General features: G+C 40.6%; 2 protein-coding genes across 2 annotated transcripts in view; both read left to right on the top strand.

Moving 5' to 3' along the window:
- The first annotated feature begins 70 nt into the window (after positions 1 to 70).
- On the top strand, positions 71 to 20604 carry cope (COPI coat complex subunit epsilon). Its single transcript, XM_048560181.2, has 10 exons — positions 71 to 203; positions 7650 to 7712; positions 9078 to 9178; positions 9744 to 9896; positions 10852 to 10905; positions 13358 to 13439; positions 14435 to 14590; positions 17482 to 17550; positions 18148 to 18222; positions 20272 to 20604. The coding sequence occupies exons 1-10, from the start codon at positions 99 to 101 to the stop codon at positions 20317 to 20319; spliced, it is 906 nt and encodes a 301-aa protein (XP_048416138.2). The 5' UTR covers positions 71 to 98; the 3' UTR covers positions 20320 to 20604.
- Positions 20605 to 22763: 2159 nt separating this feature from the next.
- Positions 22764 to 25509, top strand: part of LOC125465711 (CTD small phosphatase-like protein 2) — a 34441-nt gene continuing 31695 nt past the window's right edge. The window contains exon 1 of the mRNA XM_048559456.1: positions 22764 to 22814. The gene's annotated coding sequence lies outside the window, so the exon portion shown is untranslated. The remainder of the gene's footprint in view (positions 22815 to 25509) is intronic.

Raw genomic sequence — 25509 nt, 5'->3', positions numbered from 1 at the left:
GACACAGTTTGGCAGAGACACGGGATCCGAGCAGGCGCAGTGAGGAGGATGAGGACTTCCGGCGCCACGTGTGCCGCGCCTGCGCGTTGGGCACGAAGATGGCGGCCATGCAGCAGGGGGATGGGGACCAGCTGTTCGATGTCCGCAACAGCTTCTACATCGGCAGCTACCAGCAGTGTATTAACGAGGCGCAGAAAGTCAAGGTGAGGAGGTGGGAGTTGGGCGGCTTGGCACCCTGGGTCTTCTCTGCTGTTATTTACTTTCAAAGTTGGCCTTTTCTCATCGGAGTCCGGGGGCGGCTCTGGAACGGTCGCAGCGCCCAGGGAGCTGGGCACCCGTCCGAGAGTCAGGGCCGAGGGAGTGCAGCATTTGAAAGGCTATTAGATTATTACCTCAGAAGAAGTAATATGCAGGGCTATTGTGAGAAAGCAGAAAATGGAAACTAGGCATATTTTTAATTTGGAGAGCCAGCGCAGCTAAGACAAGGTGAATGTCCTTTCTTTGATCAGTAACTGCTGTCAATTGGAGCAGTCGCATTTATGAGTATAAGAGCAGGATAGTGGATGTATATCCTGCAAGGCATGGTTCATTTCCTGACTTCTCTAAATTTCTCCACTCTCTAAAAGATTCGGGCCGGGTATGTAATAGAGATAGTAGGAACTACAGATGCCTGAGAATCTGAGATAACAAGGTGTAGAGCTGGGTGAACACAGCAGGCCAAGCAGCATCAGAGGAGCAAGAAAGCTGATGTTTCGGGTCGAGACCCTTCCTCAGAAAATGAAGAAGGATCTCCACTCGAAACGTCAGCTTTCCTGCTCCTCTGATGCGGCTTGGCCAGCTGTGTTCATCCAGCTCTATATCATGTTATTTTGGATATGTAACAGGATTCTTTCCTCTCATTTACATGGTGTTGTCTCTGAATACCCTGAAAGCTTGGCATCAACAAGAGCAGCCAACTTTATTTCACTGCACTCAATGGGATTTGATATCTATTTAGGCTTGCATAAATTAGAATAAAGGTAAAACAAGTGATTGAAAAAGCAAACGCAAGTCAAAAAGTCACCTGGTTATAGTCCAACAGATTCGTTTGAATTCACAAGCTTGCGAAGCGCTGTCCCATTTTTAGTTGAAGTGACAGCTACCCTGACAAGGCAGCTCTCCCTCAGCACTTCACCTGACAAAGGGGCAGCTTTGAATGCTTGTCATTTCAAATAAACCTGTTGGACTATAACTTGGCATTGTGTGACTTTTGACCTTTTCTGCCTGGTCCAACGCTAGCATCTTCGCATTATGCTTATTGCAAGTGAAATGGAATATAAATGTAGGGATATTTTACTGCAGTTGTACAGGGCATCGGGAAGACCACATCTGGAGTGCCGTATGTACTGTTTTAGTTATCTTATTTAGCATTTAGAAGGAGTTCTTGGACTGGAAAGGTTGGACGGTCCGACCCAGTATCCATTGGAATTTAAAAGGATAAAGAGATGATCCTGCGTGGACTTGACAGAGTGCGTAGTAGTGATAGTTTCCTTTTATGAAACTAAAACAGTTTAAGAGCTGTCCATGTAAGACAATTGTTAAAAATTCTGAGGGTCATGTGCAACATTCCCTCTAAGTTTGTTTTGGCTTGTGGAAGCCACTGCTGCAGTCTGACTTCTGAGACCTATACAGTGCAAAAAAAGAGTGAGGGAACGTTGGTCATGAGCCTTTGGCATTCTCTTCCCCAGAGAGCAGTGGTGGGAGAGTCGTTGACTATTTTTAATAGAGTGAGAGAGATTCTTAAACTTTGACTCCCCTGTTAATTATCAGGCATAGGCAGGAGTATGAAGTTGAAGCCACACTCAGATCAGCCTTGATCTTAGTGAATGGTGGAATAGGCATGAGGGTAAAATGGCAGACTCCTAACTCATATTCTTACATTTTTGCACCACTGGTTTAGTGTTCGTAATATGCACTACATAACTGATCAAGCCTCCTTTCACAGTAACTTCCAGCTTTCCTCCTTCAGGTATCAACTACACAGCTTCAGCATCACTGCCAATTTCCTTTCGATCTGGCATCATCCTGACTTGGAATTATATGTAGTGTCCTGAAATTTCCCGGGTAATTTCATAATTGATGCAACAATAAGCAATGTGAAAATTCTATCCTCTTTGGGAACTTGTTGATGGGCCATAAAATTGTAGCTTTTTCCATCTTCTCTTTAACCTAATGGATTATTTTCTTCTGTCCTTCCCTCTCCCCCCCCCCACAAAAAAACCCTTATTAGCTTCTTCTTCAAATACTGATCCGTTTCCATTGTTTCCCATCAGTCTTTTTGATGGTCTATTCCATGTTTTAGCAACTAAGGCAAATGCATACATTTTTATAACTCTTCCTTCATTCTTGTGATACTAATCTTTAATTTACAACCAGTTCATATAGATGCCTTCTGAACCAAATCACAGAGCAGTACTTTGCTTGACTTATCAAAAATCCATATTTCATTTCTGTGAAATAGGGCAAAGCATTTACAAGATGGTTTCAGAAACACTGAGTTCAGAGTCACCAGAGGTAATCTACCATGATTTAGATCTTGGTTTCTGCAGTATTAGTGGCGCTTTAGCATGCTTGAGCCAAGAAAAATGAGGTGAATATTAGCCAGGTTTATGTTATAAATATTTGAGGTGTACTGTTATTGCATTTGATTTTAATTAACCTCAGTGAAATTGTTTTGTAATCATTCCTTCCTACCAGTTGTTTCTTATTTAAATAGTCATTGTTGTAGTTTAGCTGTTAAAGACAAGATTTTAAGAGGTAGGAGCATAAGTAGGGCATTCAGTCCATCCAGCTTTCTCCAGTATTTGAGATTATATTCTGATACTCGTCAACCTCATCTTCCTGTCTTCTCTCCCTAGACCTCAGTTCCCTTCCTGATTAGAAATCTGTCTCAGCCTTGAAACACTTCACAAGCCAGCCTTAACAGCTGTCTGGTAAGAAAGTTCACAGATTCCCTGTTGTCTGAAAGAAGAAATTCCTTTTCATTTTTGTCTCAAATGGGTGACTCCTTACTCTGAGATCTCACCTTCTCGACCTAGACTATCCCACAAGGGGAGACAACCTTCTTGCAGCTAACATGTCAAGCCCCAAATAATTTTGTATGTTCCAATAAGGTCTTCTGTCATTCTTTAAATGAGCAGAACTCGGCCTTCTGAATTTCTTCTCAGAATGAAATCTTTCCAAACCTAGAAATGACTTAGTGAACCTTCTCTCATCTGTCTGCGCTGGTAGTATAGCCTTCCTTGGACAAGGGGACCAAAACTATTTACAGTATTCCAAGTGTGGTCTGACTCTTAGCTCTGCCTTATATGAGTTTGGCAAGACTTCCCTATTTTTATCATCCATTCCTTCTGAAGTAAAGGCCAATAGTCCATTTGCCTTCTTATTACCTGTTGAACATGGATGCAAGTTTTTGAAATCGGAGCAAATTGTATTCATCCATGTGAGAGAAAGGAAAGATAATAGCTCTCACTCTATTTGCGTTCTTACGTTCCTTTTAATTTTAATTTAGTTACTTGTCTAGGTTTTTGTGAATAATTTACCAATAGGCATACTGTTTTTTTTGTTCAACCAGAGAGGGAGGTTCAGTTGCAGACAAACTGGCACCAGGGAACTTGTACGAAGTGAGATTCAGACAGGGACTGGTAGCTGATTGGTCTGAAGTGGTAATTGGTTGTCAGTAACAACAGGCTTTCTCCCTGCGAGCAGCTATATGATTTTTTTTTACCAAGTTGTGGTGCTCAATGAGGTAGAAATCAGATGTCGGGAAAGGATGCCCCTTCCTCTGCAGTTTAAAAAAAACCATAAAGCCTCAAGAAAGCAAGGAACAAGAACAAAGCACAAAAAAAAACGCAGGCCCTCCAAGCCTGCACTGACATGCTGCCAGTCACAACTAAAATTCCCTACCCTTCTGGGGCCCGTATCCCCCAATCCTATCCTATTCATGTAATTTCTTAAGACACTGTTCAAAAGTCACTATCGTAACTGCTGCCCCTACCTCCCCCGGCAATGAATTCCAGGCACCCACCATCTGTTCCAAAAAAAACTTGCTTCGTTCTTCACCTTTAAACCTATGCCCCCTAGCAACTGACTCTTCCACCCTGGGAAAAAGCTTCTGACTATCCACTCTCTCCGTTCCCTTCATAATCTTGTAGACCTCTATCAGGCCACCTCTCAACCTCTGTCGTTCCAGCGAGAACAATCCACGTTTCTCCAACTTCTCCTCATAGCTAATGCCCTTCATACCAGGCAATATCCTTGTAAATCTTCTCTGTACCCTCTCCAACTCACCACATCTTCTGGTAGTGTGGCGACCAGAATTGAACACAATATTCCAAATGAGGCCTAACTAAGATTGTATAAAGCTGCAACATTATCTGCCAATTTTTAAACTCAGTGCCCCAGCTGATGAAGGCAAGCATGCTGTATGCCTTGTTGACTACCATCTCCACCTGCATTGCCACTATCAGTGACCTGCGTACCTGTACACCTATATCCATCTGCCTATCAGTGCTCTTCAGGGTTCTGCCATTTACTGTATACCTTCCTTGTGGATTAGACCTTCCAAAATGCATAATGTCACATTTTCCCAGATTAAATTCCATCTGCCAACTCTCTGCCCAAGTCCCCAACCGATCTATATCCTGCTGTATCCTCTGACGGCCCTAATCGCTATCCGCAATTCTACCAACCTTTGTGTCTTCCGCAAATAACTAATTAAACAAGTTCCATTTTCTTCCAAATCATTTATATAAATCATAAATAGTAAAGGACCCAACACTGATTCCATAGGAACGCCTCTAGTCATAGCCCTCCATTCAGAAATGCACTCTTCCACTGCTACCACTCCATCTTCTGTGACCAAGCCAGTTTTTTATCCATCTTGCAAGCTCACCTCTGAAATTTTACCTTGTGTATCAGCCTGCCATGAGGGACTTTGTCAGAGGCCTTACTCAAGTCCATATGGACAACATCCATGGCCCTACCCTCATTGATCATCTTCCTTACTTCCTCAAAAAAACTCAGCGAAGATGGTGGGACATGACCTCACCTTTACAAAAATATGTCACCTCTCGCTAACACACCCACTCATTTCTTCGTGAGAATAAATCCTGTCTCAAAGAATCTTCTCCAATAATTTTCCAACCACTGACATAAGGCTCACCGACCCTGTAATTAGTTGGATAACTCCTACCACCCTTCTTAAACAAAGGAACAACATTAGCTATTCACCAATCCTCTGGAGCCTTCCCTGAGGATACAAAAGATTTCTTTCAAGGCCCCAGCAATTTCCTCCCTTGCCTCTCTTAGTATTCTGGGGTATATCCCATCAGGCCCATGGGACTTGTCTACCTTAATGTTTTTCAAGATTCCAGTACCTCCTTCCTTTTGATCTCAACATGGCCCAGACTATCTGCACACCCTTCCCCAGACTCCTCATCCACCAATTCCTTCTCTTTGGTGAATACTGACGCAAAGTACTCATCTAATACCTTGCCCAGTTCCTCTGGCTCTTCACATAAATTCCCTTCCCTGTCCTTGAGTGGACCAACCCGCTCCCTGACCACCTTCCTGCTCTTTATGTATAAATGAAAAGCCTTGCGATTTTCCTAATCATGTTGGTGAATGACTTTTCATGACCCCTTTTAGCCCTCCTGACTCCTTGCTTAAGTTTCTTTCAACTTTCCTTGTATTCCACCCTTGCATTGTGTGTTCCCAGCCTCCTAGCCTTGACAAATGGTACCTTTTTCTTTTTGACTAGACTTGATAACTATCTCTCATTATGCAAGATTCCCTAAACTTGCCATACTTATCCTTCAACCTTACAGAATGTACTGGTCCTGAATTCCTATCAACTGACAGTTGGAACCCTCCCACTTACCAGATGTTGATTTGCCCTTAATAATCTGCCTGCAATCTACGTTCTTCAGTCCCTGCCTAATGTTGTTATAATTAGCCTTACTCCAATTTAGCACCTTCACCTGACAACTACATTTACCTTTATCCATCAGTACTTTAAAGCTTACTGAATTGTGATCACTGTTCCTGAGTTGCACTCCTATTGAGACATCGCCCACCTGGCCCGGCTCATTCCCCAATACTAGAACCAGTATGGCCACTTTGTCACTTTCCTGGTTGGACTATGTACATATGGTTTCAAGAAGCCCTCCTGGAAGCTCCTTACAAACTGTGCCATCTGTGCCCCAAGCACTAAGTGAGTCCCAGTCAACATATGGGAAGTTAAAATCACCTATGCCAACCCTGTTACTTTTACATCTTGTCAAATTCTACCGATATATCTGCTCTTCTTTCTTCCACAAACCACCATCTGCAAGCAGTGACTGCACTGATGCAAATCTTCCCTATGTCAGTGCCAATCAGCGTTACCACTCTGCTGCCCTCTTCCAGGTGCTAAAAGCCTGTTTCTTTTTCCTCATGACTTGCTGTAGCTCTTACTTTTAGCCATTAAGACTCATACCTATAATTTGTGAAGCATTTGCTCTGTGCCTCTTGTAGGGAAGTGAAAAACACTGGGGGGCTGGCGTGTTGGAGGTTGAGATACCAATGAGCAGCATGTCCTGTAAAGTCAAAAAGATCATCTTGTTCACAGAACCCTCTAAACAGAGACCATTGAACTGCCTTCCCAGTGTTTCCATCCACCCACAACACCAATATTTTAGCATCTGTCTACATGTGTGTGTTAGAGGAATTTTTTTAATCTACAGTGTGGAAAAAGGCCCTTCAGCCGAACAAGTCCACACAGACCCTCAGAGTATCCCACCCAGACCCATTCCCCATAACCCACCTAGTCTGCACATCCCTGAACACTATGCGCAATTTAGCATGGCCAGTCCACCTAGCCTGTATGTGTTTGGACTGTGGGCGGAAACTAGAATACTCAGAGGAAACCTACGCAGACATGGGGAGAATGTGTAAACTCCACACAGACAGTTGCCCGAGGGTGGAATTGAACCTGGATCCCTGATGCTGTGAGGCTGCAGTGCTAACCACTGAGCCACTGTACTGATTTTAACTAGACATTATGTGTCAACGTTTCATAATTATTTACCTGTAGCTAGTATTTAATTAATTGTAATGAATAGTGATCTTTATTAAGTACGGAAACCTGGTCTAAAAGACAGATAAATTGGGGAATTTCACATACTACTTTAAAATCTTTAACTTCTGTAATGCCTCTTGAAATAGCAGTGCTTGATTTACAGTGAGTTACCTAGTGAGGCATAATTGTGTGCTATGTTGGCTTTTCAAAACCAAGAGTGGCATTATGAGAATGTAATTAGACTAGCATGATAAGAGGAAATCTTCCTAGGACTCTTATTTCTGGTCACTACCCTGCTGGATGTATGGATTTGTGGAAATCTGATAAGAAATGGATTGAGCTTGATTTGAGTTTCAGGTCAATTAATCTGCCAATGCTCCCCATCTGGAATTATCCGTGAAATTAGCTGTTTAGTTGAAGGACTGCTAGCACATGGGAGACAGTTTGCTAGTGAGTATTAGCGTTGGAAAGCTTTGAGTGATTTTACTTTTTGAAGTATTTATCACTGTGGTTTGTATTTGTGGCACTAATCGGCTGGTTTGTCTTTCAGCTGTCCAGTCCAGAGAAAGAAGTTGAACGAGATGTTTTCCTTTATAGAGGTTACATTGCACAGGTATGGACAGCTCATTCTTCATGGATGGACATGGTTGTTTCTTTCGGTGTGTGCTAATGCTCATCCTTTCCTTAACCGCCTAGTAGTGAAGCATTTCATGTGCCACAGAGCAGAGCTCAGTTCCCACCCATTCGCCAAGATTCATTAAATGCTTTGTGTGCAAGCACACAATAGGTCATAACTGACACCCTTAATTCATGATGGAGTGATTTTGGCACACATGCAGCTGTTCTGAGCTGAAGATAACAAGCTGGGAACAGGACATCACTATGTCCCTCAGGCCCCTTCCTCTACTCAGCTAGAATGCAGTAAATCTGTACTCTAACCCCATTTGCCCACATTTGTGCCACAACACTGGACAACTTTAACTAATAAACAAGCATCATTCTTGGTTATGAAATTTTCAATTGATCCCTAACATCGTTGTGGCATGGATGAGAGGAGAAAGAGTTTCCTGTTTTCACTATCTTCTGCGTGAAGAAGTGCATCCTGTTCTACTTTTTAGATTATGCCGTTTTGTCCTGGATTCCCCTATGAGAGGAGGTAGTTTCTCTGGCTGGAAAGCTGAAATCATTTCTTGAAATTAAAATTGAATTACATCATCCCTTAATTTGTATTCAAGGGAATGCAAGCCTAGTCTGTGCACCTTTTCTTAATTTAATCCTTTTATCATTTGACCCATTTATCGCTGATATGATTCTAGTGAAGCTGTGTTACATTACCTTCAAGGCCAATATTGGCTGATGTTAGAACTAAATGCATTACTCTGGTTGAGCTGTAATCAAAAGTCTACACTTGTAGCATAATGTTCACCCCTTTATACCCCAGTTATCTTATGAGAAAGACCAGTACACCATTAGCCTTTTAGGTTGTTTCTAACCTGTTCACTGGCTTTTATATATGGTCTTGTAAATTTCTCTCCATGTTTACAGTTTCTACATTCTCACCAGTTTGAAATTTCTTCGTATCTATCCAGTCCAAAATAGGTGACTTCTCTCACATGGTCAACAGAGTCTCGTGACCAAATCTAAATAAAGCTGCCAGGTGGCACATTGCAGTTTTTTTTCTCCCACTGTGCTCCTTTGTGATTTTTATTCAGGTTACCTAATTAAATGTGTATAATGTTTATAATGTTTATATGTTGCAAGCTGTACTTTTTGCTTCGCATTGAAGTTCAATGCATAGTGGCACCAAAAAACTTGCAATGCACAGTGTTTGACTGGTGGCTCAATCCCCATGTGAAATACACTGCAGATTTTCAAATTAACTTTTAAGTGTTTTTAATTTAACCAACATCACTAAAGTTTGGATGAAAATCCTAGCTGATCAGGAACAAACTCTTATTAGTTTTATGTTTCTTCTCAGAGAAAATATGGCGTAGTGCTAGATGATATCAAGCCTGGAGCTGCTCCTGAATTACAGGCTGTAAGAATGTTTGCCAAATACTTGTCCAGTGAGGATCAAAGGTAAGGGACAAAAATATACATTGCATCTAATCTGGGACAACAGCTTGGGGTCCTTGGTTTCAGGCCCTATTTCTGGTTTCTGAGTTTTCTGATCTTATCTTTGGACTGCTGCAGTTAACCTCAATGCAACTGGCCTTGATAATGATCATCCCACTTCTGAAAGTGCAGTGTATGGACATTTGCTGTGGGTGTGATCGTACTTGGTTTTGATGCTATCTGTGCTCAAGTGTTCTTTGCTAGGGTTACAGTTACATGTTACCTTTTATAACATGCTTAAGTAGCCATTATTCCTAGTCTCATACTAACTGGCAAGCTAATCCATACCAACATCATAGCCAGACACCAAGCCGTCATCACCTGATGTTCAAATCAATTGATCACAAATGGCATTTCTACCCTCTAGATAGTATTGGTAAAGCCATTTGGACTGCGGTAGCTAAGATTAACTGACATAAGCCCAAGCAGAAATTAATACTTTGGTCTCTTAAAATTAACCAGGATTCCCTCATAAAAAAGTTTTGTTTGTTAGTTTAATGTAGTATTCATGAGATCGTCTCTTGTGCAGAGATGCTACCATAGCAGAAATGGAGAAGAAGATGGCAAAGAGTGTTGATGTTAACAACACAACTTTCTTGCTGATGGCAGCCTCAATCTATCTGCATGAGCAAAATACTGATTCAGCGCTACGTACACTGCACCAAGGGGAGAGTCTTGAGTGGTAAGTAGGAATTTACCGGTTCTGCTAGCCACAAGGTAACATTGGATTTTTTTAGAATTCATTGATGGCTTGTGTGTACAGCAGGCTAGGTCAGTGTCTTGAGAAGGTCATGGTGAACTGCTTTCATGTGGCTTAGGAATGCTCAGTGCTGTTAGGAAGGAAATTCCAACATTTTGACCCAGTGAAGGAATAGTTGTATAAATCCAAGTCTGGATGTTGTGTGGGAGAGATAATGGGAACTGCAGATGCTGGAGCCTGGAGGGAGGTTTGCAGATGTCTTCACGTGTTTACCCTCGTGTCCTAGGTCAAAGCGATTGCAGATTTGGAAGGAGGCATGTTGAGTTGTACAGGGCAGTGGTGAGACCATATCTGAAATATTGTGAACAGTTTTATTTTCTTTATTTGAAGAAAGATGTAAATGCATTTGAAGCGGTTTGTTGAAGATTTACTAGATAGATGTCAGGAACAAGTAGGTTGTCTTATGAGGATTGGTTGGATAAACAGAACTGTTTCCACTTGGAGTTTAGAAGTGTGAGGGATGATTTGATGTTTGTAAGATCTGGAATAATCTTGAGGAGGTGGACATGCAAAATATGTTTCGTCTTGTGGGTGCATCTAGAACTAGGGCCACTGTTTCAAAATTGTCAGTCCCTTTTTGCATATTGTTGAGAAATTGTTTCTTTGAGGTTTGAGAATTTTAAAACCCGCTGCCTTTGAAGATAATGGAGGTGGAGATAGATAGCATTTAACTCACCTGGGTACCTGTGTATTTTCTGACGTTTCGCACTGTGTGCAGCCCAAATGCAACTTTTTTAAAAAGAAGATTTGATTACTGCATGTTTTAAAGAAAGGGCCACTTTTGAAATCTCTGAGCAGTAGGTTTGCATTCATTGTATTTGAGTGCCTTGACTTGGCTATGGTGCAGATTAAATTGTTCATCTCTTCTATTTTGCAGCATGGCCATGTCAATACAGATCTTCCTGAAGCTCGACCGGCTGGATCTGGCTCGGTAAGTCACTTATCAAAATTGCAGCTTAGTAGGAAGTATTTTTTTTCAGTGCTGTTGTATTAGTTAGGCCAAACTTATGTGCACTTTTACTGGACAGAGGGAGTCTAGATGCAGAATAAAATGTGAACCTTTCTCACCATGCTGCTGTCCCCTCCATCCTCAAATGTTTTGCCCTGAAATGTTATTTTTTAATTATATTTTGCTTTTAGATTGCTACTATCTGATTGTAAGCCATATGGATGAACAGTTTCTTTGAGTAGAGTAAGTGGTTTGTTCACTTAGAAGAAGCAACTTCAGAAGGGCAAAGTTTTAAAACTGTTTAGAAGAATTGTTTTTCCTTTTTGTGACCATTTTCGTGTACGAGCGGCCTTTCAAGTGTGAGATAGGTTTCAAATCAATTCACTTCAAATCTTTTGATTTTAATGTACGTATTTATTAAAATTGGACTGTGAATGGTGGCAATCTCATTTGGGCACCGTCTGAGATGTTTCTGAGGAAACCCAAATTTTCTGCATCTTTCTTAGACTACGGACATGTGACGTGCTGTTTTACTTCTGCCACTTGCGTGAATGATGATTGGAAGTGAAAGGAAAGATTGCTAAATTTTTTGAACTTTTGGCCACCAGTGTTGAGGCACATGTTGAACATTAATAGACATGGACCAGTTGGATGAAATAGCCTGTTTCAGTTGCTGTAAATTTTATTAACAACGTGCATTTCACTTGGCTGAATGGAATTGAAACATTTTGTACTGGCTCAGTGGTTAACACTGCCACATCACAGTGCAATTAACCCAGATTTGATTCCACCCTTGGGTGGCTAGGAGTTTGCACGTTCTCCCCATTTCTGCATGGGTTTCCTCCACATGCTCCAGTTTCCTCCCACACGCCAAAGATGTGCAGATTAGGTGGATTGTCCATAGTGTCGAGGGATGTGTAGTTTAGGTGGGCTAGCTGTGGGAAATGCAGGGTTAAAGGGTTTGGTCCGGGTTGGATGCTCTTCAGAGGATCGGTGTAGACTCGATTGGCTGAGTAGCCTGCATCTACACTGGAGGAATTCTATGATTACGTAAGAATGTTGAAAGAACTGTTGCTTTTGCTTCCACTGTGTGGATATTGGCTCCCTCATATGGCTGTATTCAGTAATTCAGCCTGGCTGATCTCCAGGAAAACAATAGTTAGAGTAAACAGGAAACTTGCATGACAGATGCATGGATTAGTCAAGCAACTCCACAAGTGAATAAAATGTGAGGCTGGATGAACACAGCAGGCCAAGCAGCATCTCAGGAGCACAAAAGCTGACGTTTCGGGCCGAAACGTCAGCTTTTGTGCTCCTGAGATGCTGCTTGGCCTGCTGTGTTCATCCAGCCTCACATTTTATTATCTTGGAATCTCCAGCATCTGCAGTTCCCATTATCTCCACAAGTGAATGTAGTGTTTTGCTTCTTTTCTTTTACTGAATAGTTTGAATAATTATATTAATTCATGTCACCTTTACCCCTTTTTATGCGTAATAATCAGTGCTTAATCAAAAACCAATTACCTCACTCCAAACTCCTTGAATCTGTGGTTTGGTTGAGTCTAATGCTTCAAATCAGTTTTGACACTGAACAAATCTATCACTTGGATGTATTTATCACTGTGGCAAGGTTTGTAGATTATCCACTGAAACTTTTACTGGAAAACGATATTCAGCTCATTGGAGCTTACCCCTCAGTCCAATTTCCACTCTTAAGGAGCCATAATGTCTTTGTCTGGTGAAACACAACTGATAAATTATTCCAAATATTTATTACTCAAAGAGAATATCTGTGTTATAAATCTATTTTTAGATTAACAAAACATTACTTTAAATGACTGTGAGCCTTGTTAAAAATGTTAACTTGAGGTTCAGTCAACTTTCTCTTTCCAGAGCTAAAGTTACCCTAATGCTTGCTGTATGTTAACAACGATGATTTCAGACTTCACCAGTTCTACCCCATGAGTGAAACTGAGAAGTGAAGCAAATTTTTCGTCTTAAAGTAAAATAAAAATACAGGCACATTATTTTGTACACTAAACTTTCATTATTGTAGTGGAATTTAGCTTTAATCACAAAGATATTATAACACTCTTAGTAAGGTGGTATGCTTTGTGCAAATGAAATTTACAAGTAATTATTCTATTGATGTTTTCCAAATTTAAACCCTGGTGTGTATAGTCATTGAATCAGGTTATCAATTAACTAAACATCGCACAGTTGGTGCTGCTTCCTCCTGTTGGTAAACTAGGAGATCCAGAGACTAGTTTATGCCTACAAACTAGGAATGTTCCAGATTCCATAATTAGTCTGTAATATCAGCTGCTCTGAATAAGGATGTTACAATGCTGCTGTCATTTTCGAACAGTTAGTTTGAAATGTTGTAGTTGCCTGTGACAGTGCACAATTATTGACTTAATCTTCGATAATTCAGAAAGGAGCTGAAGAAGATGCAGGAGCAAGATGAGGATGCCACCCTGACACAGTTATCAACAGCCTGGGTGAATCTGGCCATGGTAAGTGCTGGTAAAAAATTTGCAGACTCTAGCAGACCAGGTAAAGTAGTCCACAGAAGGTTCATGGAATCATAGCGCCAATCTCACTGTAAGGATTCTATTTTGAGACAGCACAGACCCTCCAAAGAACATCCCACGACACCCCGCCCCCCAACCCTGGCTCTTAACCCCGCATTTACAATGTCTGACCCATCTAACCTCTGCGCACCTTTGAACCACGGGAGGAAACTAGAGAATCCAGTGGAAACCCACACAGACATGGGGAGAGTGTGCAACTTCACACAGACAGTCACCAAGGTGGAATTGGTCCCAGGTTCATGGCACTGTTTGGCCACAGTGCTAATCACTGAGCCAAGTGCCACCCTCAAAGGTTTGGAAGAAAGAAATGTGAAAAGCTTATGCAGCACCTTTGCCAGATGAAAAATCACAGAACTAAAATGTAGAACAAAGCTTGAACATTGGAGGTACATCTTGAAGGATCAGAATGTTTTAGGATAGAAAGTCTATCTATCTTAATGGCAGTGGGATTAAGGGATGGCTCCCTGTTTAAACACGTCTTTTGTAATCTCGTGAATCCTTTATAATCCCAGTTATTTCTGTTTTCCCCCTTCCATTTGGATTTTCTGACCTTGCCAAAACGCTTTTTAGTTGTTTCTCTTGTGTATTTTGCTGCCTTGATCCCAATCTGGAATTCTTCCGTAAATCTCTCTGCTCCATAAATTGTACTAAAAGACCAAGTCCTCTGTGACTTGCTATCTTTGTTTATTGTTTCCTCATAACTCTGGAGTGCATTAGGCTTTTTCCTGAGGTAAAGGTGCTATATAACGTCGGGCCCTTACAGAATGATACTGATTTAACCATTAATCAGTTACCGTAATAGATTGAAACTGGTGGATCATAAATATGGGAATTTCTGTATGTATTCTTTAAATCAATTTAGTGCTGTGTAGTTGCAACCTCTCTCGTAAACCAGTTTTATTGTTTGCTGTCCACAGGGTGGAGACAAACTGCAAGATGCCTATTACATTTTCCAGGAAATGGCAGATAAGTACACATCAACCTTGCTGCTTTTGAATGGGCAAGCTGCCTGTCAGATGGCACAGGGCAAGTGGGACGATGCAGAAGGAGTTCTACAAGAAGCCCTAGACAAGGTAGGTGTATGAGGACAATTGACAATGTAATCATGTAGGGAATGGAGGAGAAAGCTGGCAAGGAGTCCATTCATATCATTATATGGGCAACTTTGTCGGCCCTGTTGCCACAATATTTATTGTCTATACCTTTGCCTCAAATTTTTAGCCAATTCTCCCAGAAAACATTGTGTAGTTTCTTCCACTGCTTTTGCCAAAGTATTCAATGCTCCATTAATGCAATGCATAATATGTTTCTCCAAATGCCTATTCTCACTTTCAGTGATGATTTTAAATTCATGACATCGTCTCACAGGCTCCCCTGTCAGAAGAAATAAGATTTTGCTATTCATCTGATGACACCCATTCATGATATTCATTAAAATTCTGTTAAACCTAGAACAGCCTTCTTTCTGTCTCCTAATGGAATAATCATCTTGGTGAATCTATACAGTACACCATTGTGGCTTCAAAGTCCATTATTTTGGACGATTTGCCCAATTCTGATTTTCACTGTACCCTGATTTACTTTAGTCCCCGCTCCAAACGTCACATAATTCTTTCAACCACAGTTAAGGCAATGACCTGGGAAGGGGAGTACCCTAAATGAGGAGGGATTTTGCTGTAGGAACATAATCAGAGTTGTTGTGCTGAGGTCTTTGGCAGTGGACACCAACAAAGCTAAGGTCCAACCAGTTTCTTGTCTTAAGTTAACTGATTCCACACCAGGTAGGAGGTTGAGCCAAGGAGTGGAACATCTTCAAGGCTGCCTGCTGTCTGTGGATCTTCGCAGGAAAAATTCACATGAATGTCACTAGAGAGTTGTTTGACTGTGATGTCAGTATAAATAGCCAGGGATTGCCATTATATTTCCAAGATGCTTGACACTACCTGAATACTATGGAGCAGTTCCTTGATAGCAATTAATCTCTTTGCTGGAGAAAGAAATGAGTTAGGAGTTCAGGGATGGGGAAGGAATACTGAACAACAGCTTCAAACACTTAATACAGCTTTTGTATGATGTTATTGTGTGCCATTTGTTACATCAGGTGAGGAACAGGCTGTTGTGCTTTAGTTTTTTTTATATATTTGAACTACCAATGTGCAGTATTTGCATTTGTATTATTTCTTGTATTTTACATTTATTTTAAAAGTTTAATTCATGAAGATATTTTAGGAATGTATGGCATTTCAACTTATAAAAATGTTATTTCTTTTCTGTTGACAAAGATCCTAAGGAGCCTGTCCATACAGTGTTTCTTTTATATTCAGTGATTTTTTTTAACAAATTATTTGCAAGTTACACCACTCTACATGCGTAGAACAGAATTTCAGTACTTGGGTTCCTTTAGGACAGAACAATCGAACTCCAGTTTTAACATTAATTCCTGTTGGAATTTCTGTTAAACTTCAATCCATTTCACTTTATAGATGTAATTTTCAAGAACATGACCATAATTTCAAGTGATGACTTGCTGTGAGGCTTCAGAGTCCATACTTTATAAAAAGATTGTTGGTGCCGCCTCCCAGTTGAATAATGTTACAAGAAAGAAAAGATAAATATTGAGTGGGGAGACAATTCCCCAATCCGGTGCTGCCATGGAGCATGATTGAAAGTTGGCCTGATCGTGAAATATACGTGCCTTAACTGAATTATGCAATTGCAGCACTGCACCACAAGTCACTTCTTCCAAGTAAAATGATTTGTAATGACATTAGCTGCTGGTTGCAGAGTTTGCACACTAACCTTCATGCAGCCTTGATTTGAGACAATGAGTTACTGAGTGCGAGGAACCAGATCTAAATTAGCTTGAGTAGTTGCAAATTGAACTCCATTCCATTGCAGCCCTGCATTCTGCAACATTTGTAGTCTAAGCTTGTATCTGAAGCAAGGCTACTAGGTTTTAGTATCTAGGACAAAACTTGGGGAGGCAGGGAGGTATGCGTGAAAATAGTCAACTACGTTAGGGGATAAGTTCAGTGGTGAGCACTTAATGGCCTGAAAACTAGAACGGGTTGATCTTGGCACAAAAAAATGCTGCTGATTTGTTCTGTGTGACTAATGTTTCCATTGGTCTTGTAATATAACAACATCAAACATTTAAATGAACACTATTCATGTCCGACCGCAAATTATCTGTAGTCCTGTCTCTACTCTGGTTCTTTGCTGATGTTTCTGTTCTTGCTCCTGCTCTAAAATCATTTTTGTAAAAGTGATCCTCAACAGTAAATGACTGCGCTATTCCACTATGAGGTGTCACAATCAATCCTGTTCTTACCATGCAGGTCATTGTATCGGGAAAAAGAACCCAGGTGTTTGATAGGAGTCAATCATAGGCATCTCTGTGACACAGCAACCCACTGAGTAAAGTTGACAGGCCATGTGGGAGGGTTATTGGGTGGTTCAGTATCAAACACTTCCTTGTGTTTAAACTAAAAACTGGCATTTTAAAACGGATTTTCTTTAAATCGCTTGATTTTTTAAAAAAATGTGGTGCTCTTTCATTTGATGGTCGTGTTGCTTATAGGCATCATTTGTTACCCATCCCAAATTGCCGTCACTTTGAAACTGTAGTACTGTTAGGAAGGAAATTTTGGAATTTCGAACCCTTCTGGAACGCAATCTGAAATAAGCTGAAACTACAAGTGTCCGTCTTGGAACAGATTTGAATTTAACATCTTGTGAAAGTGCATGGCATTGTACTGGCATTTGACAGGAACACTCTTTTCTGTGGCATCCTTCAATGGCAGGTTGAATGTTACAATCATATTTGGCTAATTATTTTTCTGATTAATTTTTTTTGGTTCAACACACTTATTGGAAGTAAAACTTGTTAAATCATGTTTTTGCAATCGACTTTGAATGGTAAACCTTTCTTTCTTTTCACCCTGCTCTCCTTTCATGCATCCAGGACAGCAGTCATCCAGAAACACTTGTTAATCTTGTCGTACTTTCACAGCACCTGGGCAAGGCCCCTGAGGTAAGGTTGGTGCTGATTTTTTTTTGTTATATCTTGGTATGTTGCTCATGAACAAGAGCTAGAGATTCGGCTTGATTGGGTGAATGATTGCATAGGGTCAGATTGAACTAATCTGACAAATAGTGTCCCATGTTAAATCTCCAGTCTCTGCTAAGTTAGCTGACCACACCAGCAGTGAAAGAAGCTAGACTGAATCAATATTCTTTGGTTGGAAAGGGATGGTCTTTGTATGTTTGTATCATGTAGACTAATTGCCTTTTTGCAGCATTAGCCTATTTCTTACACATTCCCTGTTCATTCCCAAACTAGTGTGGAATTTGAATACTCCAACTGTTTGATCACCTATTCTGATTACTTTAAGAAATGAAAGTGCTAGTTAAACTATATTGAGCACATCTGATATGTCAGGCTGTTGAAGCACTGGTTGAAAGAAGACTTCTTTACAATTCATATTCATGTTCATAAACTTTGAGGACAATGATTTAATGTGCTATGTTATTCCAAGCACTTTTTAAAATGCTACCAACTATGTCACTACAGACTCAAACACTATTGATGATGCCATCTCAGACTTAAACTCTTCCTTTTCATGAACAGGTTAGTAACCGCTATCTATCCCAATTAAAGGATGGACACCGGAGCCACCCCTTTGTTAAAGAATATCTGGCCAAGGTATGTGAAGCATCTAGTAACACAAACCTGTATCATTACCACTATTCAAATGAATAAATTCAAATTCTTATAGCCTAACAAGGGCCGCTCATTACAGTAGAAACATGCCTTTTATAAAGAGCACACCTGGAAAGAGGCATATTTCATCTTTGGTCTGGCAAGATTGAATCTGATGAGAGCAGTGGGAAGTATGTTGTGATTGTTCTTTTTTTTTGAGAGAAAATGCAAAAACTAACATGGGTTTCGGTTCCCAATCGATATCCAGTAAATATTTGAAGATAAATATTTTAATATGAGCAACAACTGAAGACTAGAGCACATTATAATCCAGTGCTTCCCGAACTTTTTCCCCTATTATCTCAGTTTGAAGCTTAAAAAGTGCCACAGGACACTGTGGAGAAGACTAAGGAAAGCAGTAATAGGGGAAGGTTGGCAATAGCTGTGTCAGAGCTCACTACTCCAGATTTCTAGTGCATTATATCAATTGGACTTCTGGCCCCCACTCTGGAAGTCCTGTCATAAACACTGGTATGGGTTTGCAAGGTCAAATGACTTGTTCTTGTGCTGTTTATTTTGGAAGACTCTATGGAAAAGCACTCCAGTGTTGAATTAACCAACTGATGTTCACTATTCAATCACACAGAATTGTTGCCACTAATCAGGTAGCACTTCAGACCTTTGTCAATGTCACTGGCTTCCTCCAACTTTCTTCTGTGTGTGGGGAAAGCTGGGCCACTGCTTATAGCGTTTCTTGATGTTGCCATCAATAATAATGAGTTGGCCTATTGGGACTTAGCTCTGTAATAATTTCTGACCAACCTCTCGGCACAAAGCACGTTAGCCTGCTTAATAACTAAACTGAAAAGAATAAGACATGCATTTAAATTGTCCCAGTCTCAACCTTTAGATATCCTAAAGGCTTAAGTCAATGGAGTACTTTCTGAAGTTATCACTTGTAATTATTTTTATTTGTTCGTGGGATGTGATTGTTATTCGGAATTGCCAACATGCAAGAGAAAGTCAGCAGGTCTGGCAGCATTTGTGGAGACAGAAACAGTGAATGTTTTGAATTCACTGTGACTCTCCATAATGGCTATGGCAAATCAGAGTCAGAGAGCAGTTAAAAATTACCCGCATTGTTGGTCTGCAATATGGCTGTGGATTATGTAGTCAAGACCAACTACGGATATATCCTTATCTGATTTTCCTTTTCTAAATAACATTAATGAAGTGTTTAGACTAATTTTTTGCTTGAAAATTTTATTTAATTCAGATTTCACTGTCTGCCAATCTAGGATTTGAACACATGAGCATGAAACTTAGGTTTTGGATGACTAGTCTGGTGATGTTACCAATGTGCCCCTGCCTCCCCAATGTAGATGATGTAATGCAGGAAAAGCTGCAGCCAAACTCATGAAAAGATCCCACAAATAGCAATGCACTATTGACTGGGCAATCTACTTTGTGATATTGCTTGAGGATTTAATATTCAGTCTATTTATTGAAGAAGTGACAGTTGAATCAGGCAGTGGGAAGCATTTTTCAAATATTGCAGTTGGCAATAGTCTTGCTGTAGTTATGTATATATTAAATATTATCCCATTAGACTCTTTGCACTGAATGAACGGAAATGAAAAGTATAGTTATAGTGCTGTGTTCAAATGGAGAATGATACAACAGCATAAGCCCATGGGCGTTCGCCTCAGCAGTGGGTTTATAGGAGCTTGCCTGCAGTGGATGACTACTTTGTGGTTCTGTAGTCAAAATGTAGTCTTAGCACCAAAATTCTGGGCACACAGCCCTGGGGCAGCATAAATATTTGAAATGGTGACATCTATAGCAGTCAGCAGTAGCTCGTGTGTCTGGTTCTGAGGTATTTGTTCATAAAGAGTCCATGAGAAGTACAGCTATCTGGCACCGTCTATTTGTGTCTGTGCTGCCGTCCATGTAACAGACTGTCGTAAAGATCCAAAAGTAGGAAACACAGCTTTCTCTATTTGTTAATTATTCTAATCATGGAATAATTTGTTCTTTGAACTGTTGTCACAGGAAAATGAGTTTGACCGATTGGTGCTGCAGTATGCTCCTAGTGCATGAGAAGAATGGAACTTATGTCTGAAGGTGGCAAAGTCATACTCGCATGCTACATCCTTGAACAGATTTCCTGTTAAATTCCTGAACTGTAGAAAAATATTTTTAAATATAGCCTCAAAGCTTAAACATTGTATAAATGACTAGATGGCATCAGTTGAGATTCATTTGTTAAATGTTAAAAATTTTGTTTGTGCCATGATTAAGAATATGTTTGGTCATTAAACATGCTGAAACCTGTAAAAACTCTACACATTCCTATTAAAAATGTTGATGTTGTACTAATTTTAAGGTTATGCTGTTTATGACATTCATCATTTTTTAGCTGTTACTATTGACAGGATTTGAGCCACATCACCAAGGCTGTGTTTCTTAGCCAGCGTTGGTTGTTTGAAGGATTACAGTCCCTTCAATAATTGTGCCCTGTTGGGTAATTGGCTTCACTGATAGTTAAAAATTTCACACCCCACCTTACCCCTGAGGTCCAGGTCCAGTTTTTAGGCTTTGCTTTGTTACATAATCTCTGCAGGAATCATTCAGTTGGACTTGGTCACTCTGACCTTAGAAGGAGAAAATATCATGGTTGATTTGATTGATAAATATTGCCTGAATTGTTGGATTGACGATAACATTGAACATCAGCTGTGATGCTTCCTAGAATCTAAAATCTGCCAGTATTCCTGTTGAATTAGTCTAGTCAGTTTAACAAAAGCTCAGTACCTTGGATGCTGGAGATCTGAAATAAAAACAACATGCCAAAGAAAGTCAGCAGGTCTGGCAGCATTTGTGGAGACAAACAGTGAATGTTTTGAATTCACTGTGGCTCTCCGTAATGGCTATGGCAAATCAGAATCAGAACGTTAATTCTGTTGTTCTCTCCACAGATGCTGCTAGACCTGCTGGGTTTCTCCAGCACTTTGTTTTTATTTATGGTTAGTCTGTTATTCTGATATCCCATATGTGCAATGTTAAAAACCTAATTGCCCCTGTTAATTAGCCTTAGCTTAGTTACCTCTTACCATGTGAACTAACAGCTCCTACAATAGAACCACAGTACAGTAAACAAAAACAGAGATTGCTGAGAAAACTCAACAGGTCTGGCAGCATCTGTGGAGAGAAATCAGATTAAATGTTTTGGGTCGAGTGACCCGTCATTGGAACTCAGAACAGTTCTGAGGAAGGGTCACTTGACCAGAAAAATTAACTCTGATTCCTCTCCACAGATGCTGCCAGACCTGGTGTTTTCTCAGCAATCTCTGTTTTTGTTTCTGGTTTACAGTGTCTGAAGTTCTTTTTTGTTTTTACTCAGTACAGTAAAGTCTCAGTATCTGTGAGTGTTACAATGTTGAAAAACCTTGTGAACAGCAAACATATAGTGAGAATCAATTAAAGGTAAAGTCATAAGAGATGTACCTGCGTGTAGCACTGCTCTCTCATGAGAGAGGTGATTGGTGGTGGCTTAACCTGAGGGTCACAGTGCCTCAGTGGGTAGAGGGTGAGAAGGAGAGTCCGTCGTGGTAACCCCAGCCAGTGTGGGAATTGAATCTGTGCTGTTGGCATCACTCTGCCTCACGAGCCAGTTATCAGACCCTTTTGTTGCCTTGATGTATGTAAATATTTTCCTGCATGAGTAAAAGATGCCTTTGGTTTTAGCAACTGCATGGAATGTCAAATTCCAGTGTTTTCTTCTTACGTAACCTGCACAGAAATGCTTTAGTACCCGTGAATATAATCAGTGATTTTTATGCATAAGGTATATTTTTGCAAAAAAAAAATCACAAACCAGCATCCAAGTTAACTGACCCCTGACCGTCAGTTAGATAGGTTCCAACCATACAAAAACTTGGTGGATTGTATACTCTAGAAGATGAAAGACAAAAACAATGTATTCAATGCGTACAAAATATGTTGTACTTGCCTTTATTACTAGGCTCTCCAGTGTATATATTTGTAAAAACAAACCTGTGTAAACACTCCAGTATGCAAGGTGGTAGATGGAGCTTGCACACTACACTTTCTAGCCCAGGAAATATTGAACAGTACATCAGGGACACCTTCCACTTTTTTCAATATTTATTTAACCTCTTTTTCATTTTTCTCACATTTTCCCTGAAGTTTACTTCTTTTTTTTTAATATTGTGGAGAAGTGAACATTAGGCCTGCAATGGGCAAAATGGGGCACAGAATGTTTTACAAAGATAAATACATTTGCAAATGGTGAAGATATGAATGGTATGACTTTCAATTACATTCCCACTCCCAGTCAAAACTCGGCTGATTTTATTGCTGGAGACAGCAGTAGATTTAGTGCCTGCTGTCCATATGTGCACCGTGGGCAGAGTGAAAGAGGAAAGTTATAAATAAACTTCCCTCTGATCTATTATGACTTTACCTTTAATTGATTCTCACTATATATTTGCTGTTCACAAGGTATTTCAAGATTGTAACACTCTCAGATACTGAGACTTTACTGGATGTGAGTTTGCTCGCAGAGCTGGAAGGTTAGTTTTCAGACGTTTTGTCACCATTCTAGATAACATCATCAGTGAGCCTCCAACGAAGCTTCGGAGTGAGACCAACCATTCCAATTGCAGTTTTTGATTAGGTCCTCATCCAGTAACATTAGATTTTCCTTTACCTGTTTGTCTGCTGGCTTGCGTTTACCCTAAATTCAGATCATTTCCATGCTTTATGTTCTCATTCGTTACACACTGAATTAAAATGTTATATCAATTGTGTTATTTGTGGGCGGCACGGTGGCTTAGTAATTAGCACTGCTGCCTCAGTGCCAGGGATCTGGCTTCAATTTCAGCCTTGGGCAACTGTGTGTGTGGAGTTTACACATTCTTCCCTGTGTCTGCGTGGGTTTCCTCCCATAGTCCAAAGATGTGCAGGTTAGGTGGATTGGCTGTAGAAAATGGATGGTTGCAGGGATAAGGTGGGAAGCTGTTTGGGGGGTTGGTGGAACCTAATGGACCAAATGGCCTGCTTCCGAGCAGTGGGGATTCTATGTTAGAATCCTCTGTTTGCCTCTCAAATTCCTGAAGTAGTATTTGATCTTAAATGCTACATTTGAACCTGTATATTTGACCCTTAACAAAATGCTACAATGCAAGTAAGGCAAAAAAACTCTTAAAATTTAATATAAATTTTTAGTTCTTCTGTATACTTTGATTGCACAAGACTGGGTGGCTGCAGTAATCCATGGTCAAGTGTGCAATCAGTGAACAAACACCAAATGTTTGTAATTAATCCTCTTGCACATGGACTGAGTGTCGAAGTGGGAGTTAATACACGTGGATAGTATTCCTTCATATCAGAGGGATTCAGTTATGTAGATCGACTATTGTATAAGTTAGTAGTTCTCAAGGGGTTAACGTTTAATACACTGATGTCGCACACAGTCCATGCATGGAGACGGAGTCCCAATCTGGCTTTTAGAGGGAGTAGATGTTTCTGTACCGGCTCCCTAAGGATTCCCTCTAATGTTTCTTGCCACTACGTGAACCACCAAAGAAGGATCGATGGTAACTTAATTACTTGCTGTATATGCATAGCATAACATCTTCAGTGACAGTTTCTAATATTTTTCTGTGACAAATGTTCAGTTAACTGGCCTGTGGTTTCGTGCTCTCTGTTCCCCCTCTCTCTTTGAATAAATGAGTTGTGTTTCTTTTCAAATTTTTATTAATGTACTCAAACCTTCCCTCATTCTAGCGAATTTTGGAAAATTAAAACAAATGGATCTACTGTATCACTAGCCACTTTTAGTATAAAACCTTCTATAAAGTCCTAGTTATGAAGCTTGCTAGGATACTGGTCTCTGTAGTTCAGGTGTGGACCATTCCAACAGTCTAGCCCCCTCTCCCCAGTATTGGTACTTGTGTCCAAGAAATGGAGCCCACTTCTCCTGCACCGGTCTTTGAACCACATCTTAATTTCTATAGTTTTTTTTAACCCTACACCTTTATTTCTTCATCAAACATCATAGAATCCCTACAGTGTGGAAGCCCTACGGCCCAACAAGTCCACACCGACTATTGGAGCATTTCACCCAGCTCCATTTCCCTATAACCCATCTAATCTACACGTCACTGAACCTTACGGGCAATTAAGCATAGCCAATCCACCAACCTGCGCATCTTTGGACTGTGAGAGGAAATGGGAGTATCCGGAGGAAACCCACATAAACACGGGGAGAATGTGCAGACTCCACACAGACAGCCACCCGAGGGTGGAATTGAACCCGGGTCCCTGGCACTGTGAGGTGGCACTGCTAACCACTAAGCCACCATTTCTTGCCTGGCTCCACATCCTGACAGTGCAGAATCTTTCATTGGTATCTAGAAGGACTATGATAACTGGATCCTCCCCCCCCCAGCCCTGAGCACATGTACAGAATCCTGGCACCAGGTAGGCTGCACAGCTGACTGGACTGACGTTCTTTATTGATGAGAATGGTGCAATCTCCTTTACTATACTATTCCCTTCAAAAAATATATTACTTTTTAACTTCCCTAATTTGATTGACTTCCTGCACCATGGTGGTATGGCCAGTTAGCTCGTCCACCTTGTAGCCCTCACTCTCATCTAAAAATAGCTGATAGAACCTGAAACCTGTTGAACAATTGTAAAGGCTGAGGTTCCTACACTCATCACCTGTGTCCCCTAACCTCTCTCAACTTCAGCCTTACTCCCTAGTCCCTGACCACCGATCAAATCAGAAGAACCTGTCCTTGGGAGTGTGACTGCCCCTGGTACAAAATATCCAGGTGACTTTCCCCTTGCTGATATGTTGTAGTGTCAGCAGCTCAGGCTTCAGCTTGACGACTCTGAGCAGATATGCCTCTAGCCACAAGCACTTATAGCTGACCCAGATGACACTGGGATCCAAGAGTTTCGACATGTTGCAGCCGTGACACACCATCTGACCTGTGATCCTTAATGTTTTAATTGAGTTCTTTATAATTTTATTTAATTAATTACTTTTTTAAAACAATATTTAAACCAATGAACAGTTCCTTTGGTATTTTAAACCCTAATAGAATAGATCTTAATCACTTACAAGACAATGTCCAAATAGCTAACTCCTTATAGTACAGTAGGACCCAAATTCTAAAGGTTGAATAAAACTAGTAAAAGTAAAGCAAAGAAGGTCTTTTCTTCATCCAATTCCTTTGCTCACCCAACTCTCAG

Source organism: Stegostoma tigrinum, chromosome 30 (assembly GCF_030684315.1).
Source record: "Stegostoma tigrinum isolate sSteTig4 chromosome 30, sSteTig4.hap1, whole genome shotgun sequence".
Lineage (NCBI taxonomy): Eukaryota > Metazoa > Chordata > Chondrichthyes > Orectolobiformes > Stegostomatidae > Stegostoma > Stegostoma tigrinum.
Note: the sequence above shows the minus strand (reverse complement) of the source record. Positions and strands in the feature narration are given on the sequence as shown.

Bases quoted from the DNA above. Each gene is read 5' to 3' on its own strand.
- cope (XM_048560181.2), top strand. From the start codon at position 99: ATGGCGGCCATGCAGCAGGGGGATGGGGACCAGCTGTTCGATGTCCGC. The intron at 9,897-10,851 runs GTAAGTAGGAAT...TCTATTTTGCAG, and splicing joins CAAGGGGAGAGTCTTGAGTG to CATGGCCATGTCAATACAGA. The intron at 10,906-13,357 runs GTAAGTCACTTA...TCGATAATTCAG, and splicing joins GACCGGCTGGATCTGGCTCG to AAAGGAGCTGAAGAAGATGC.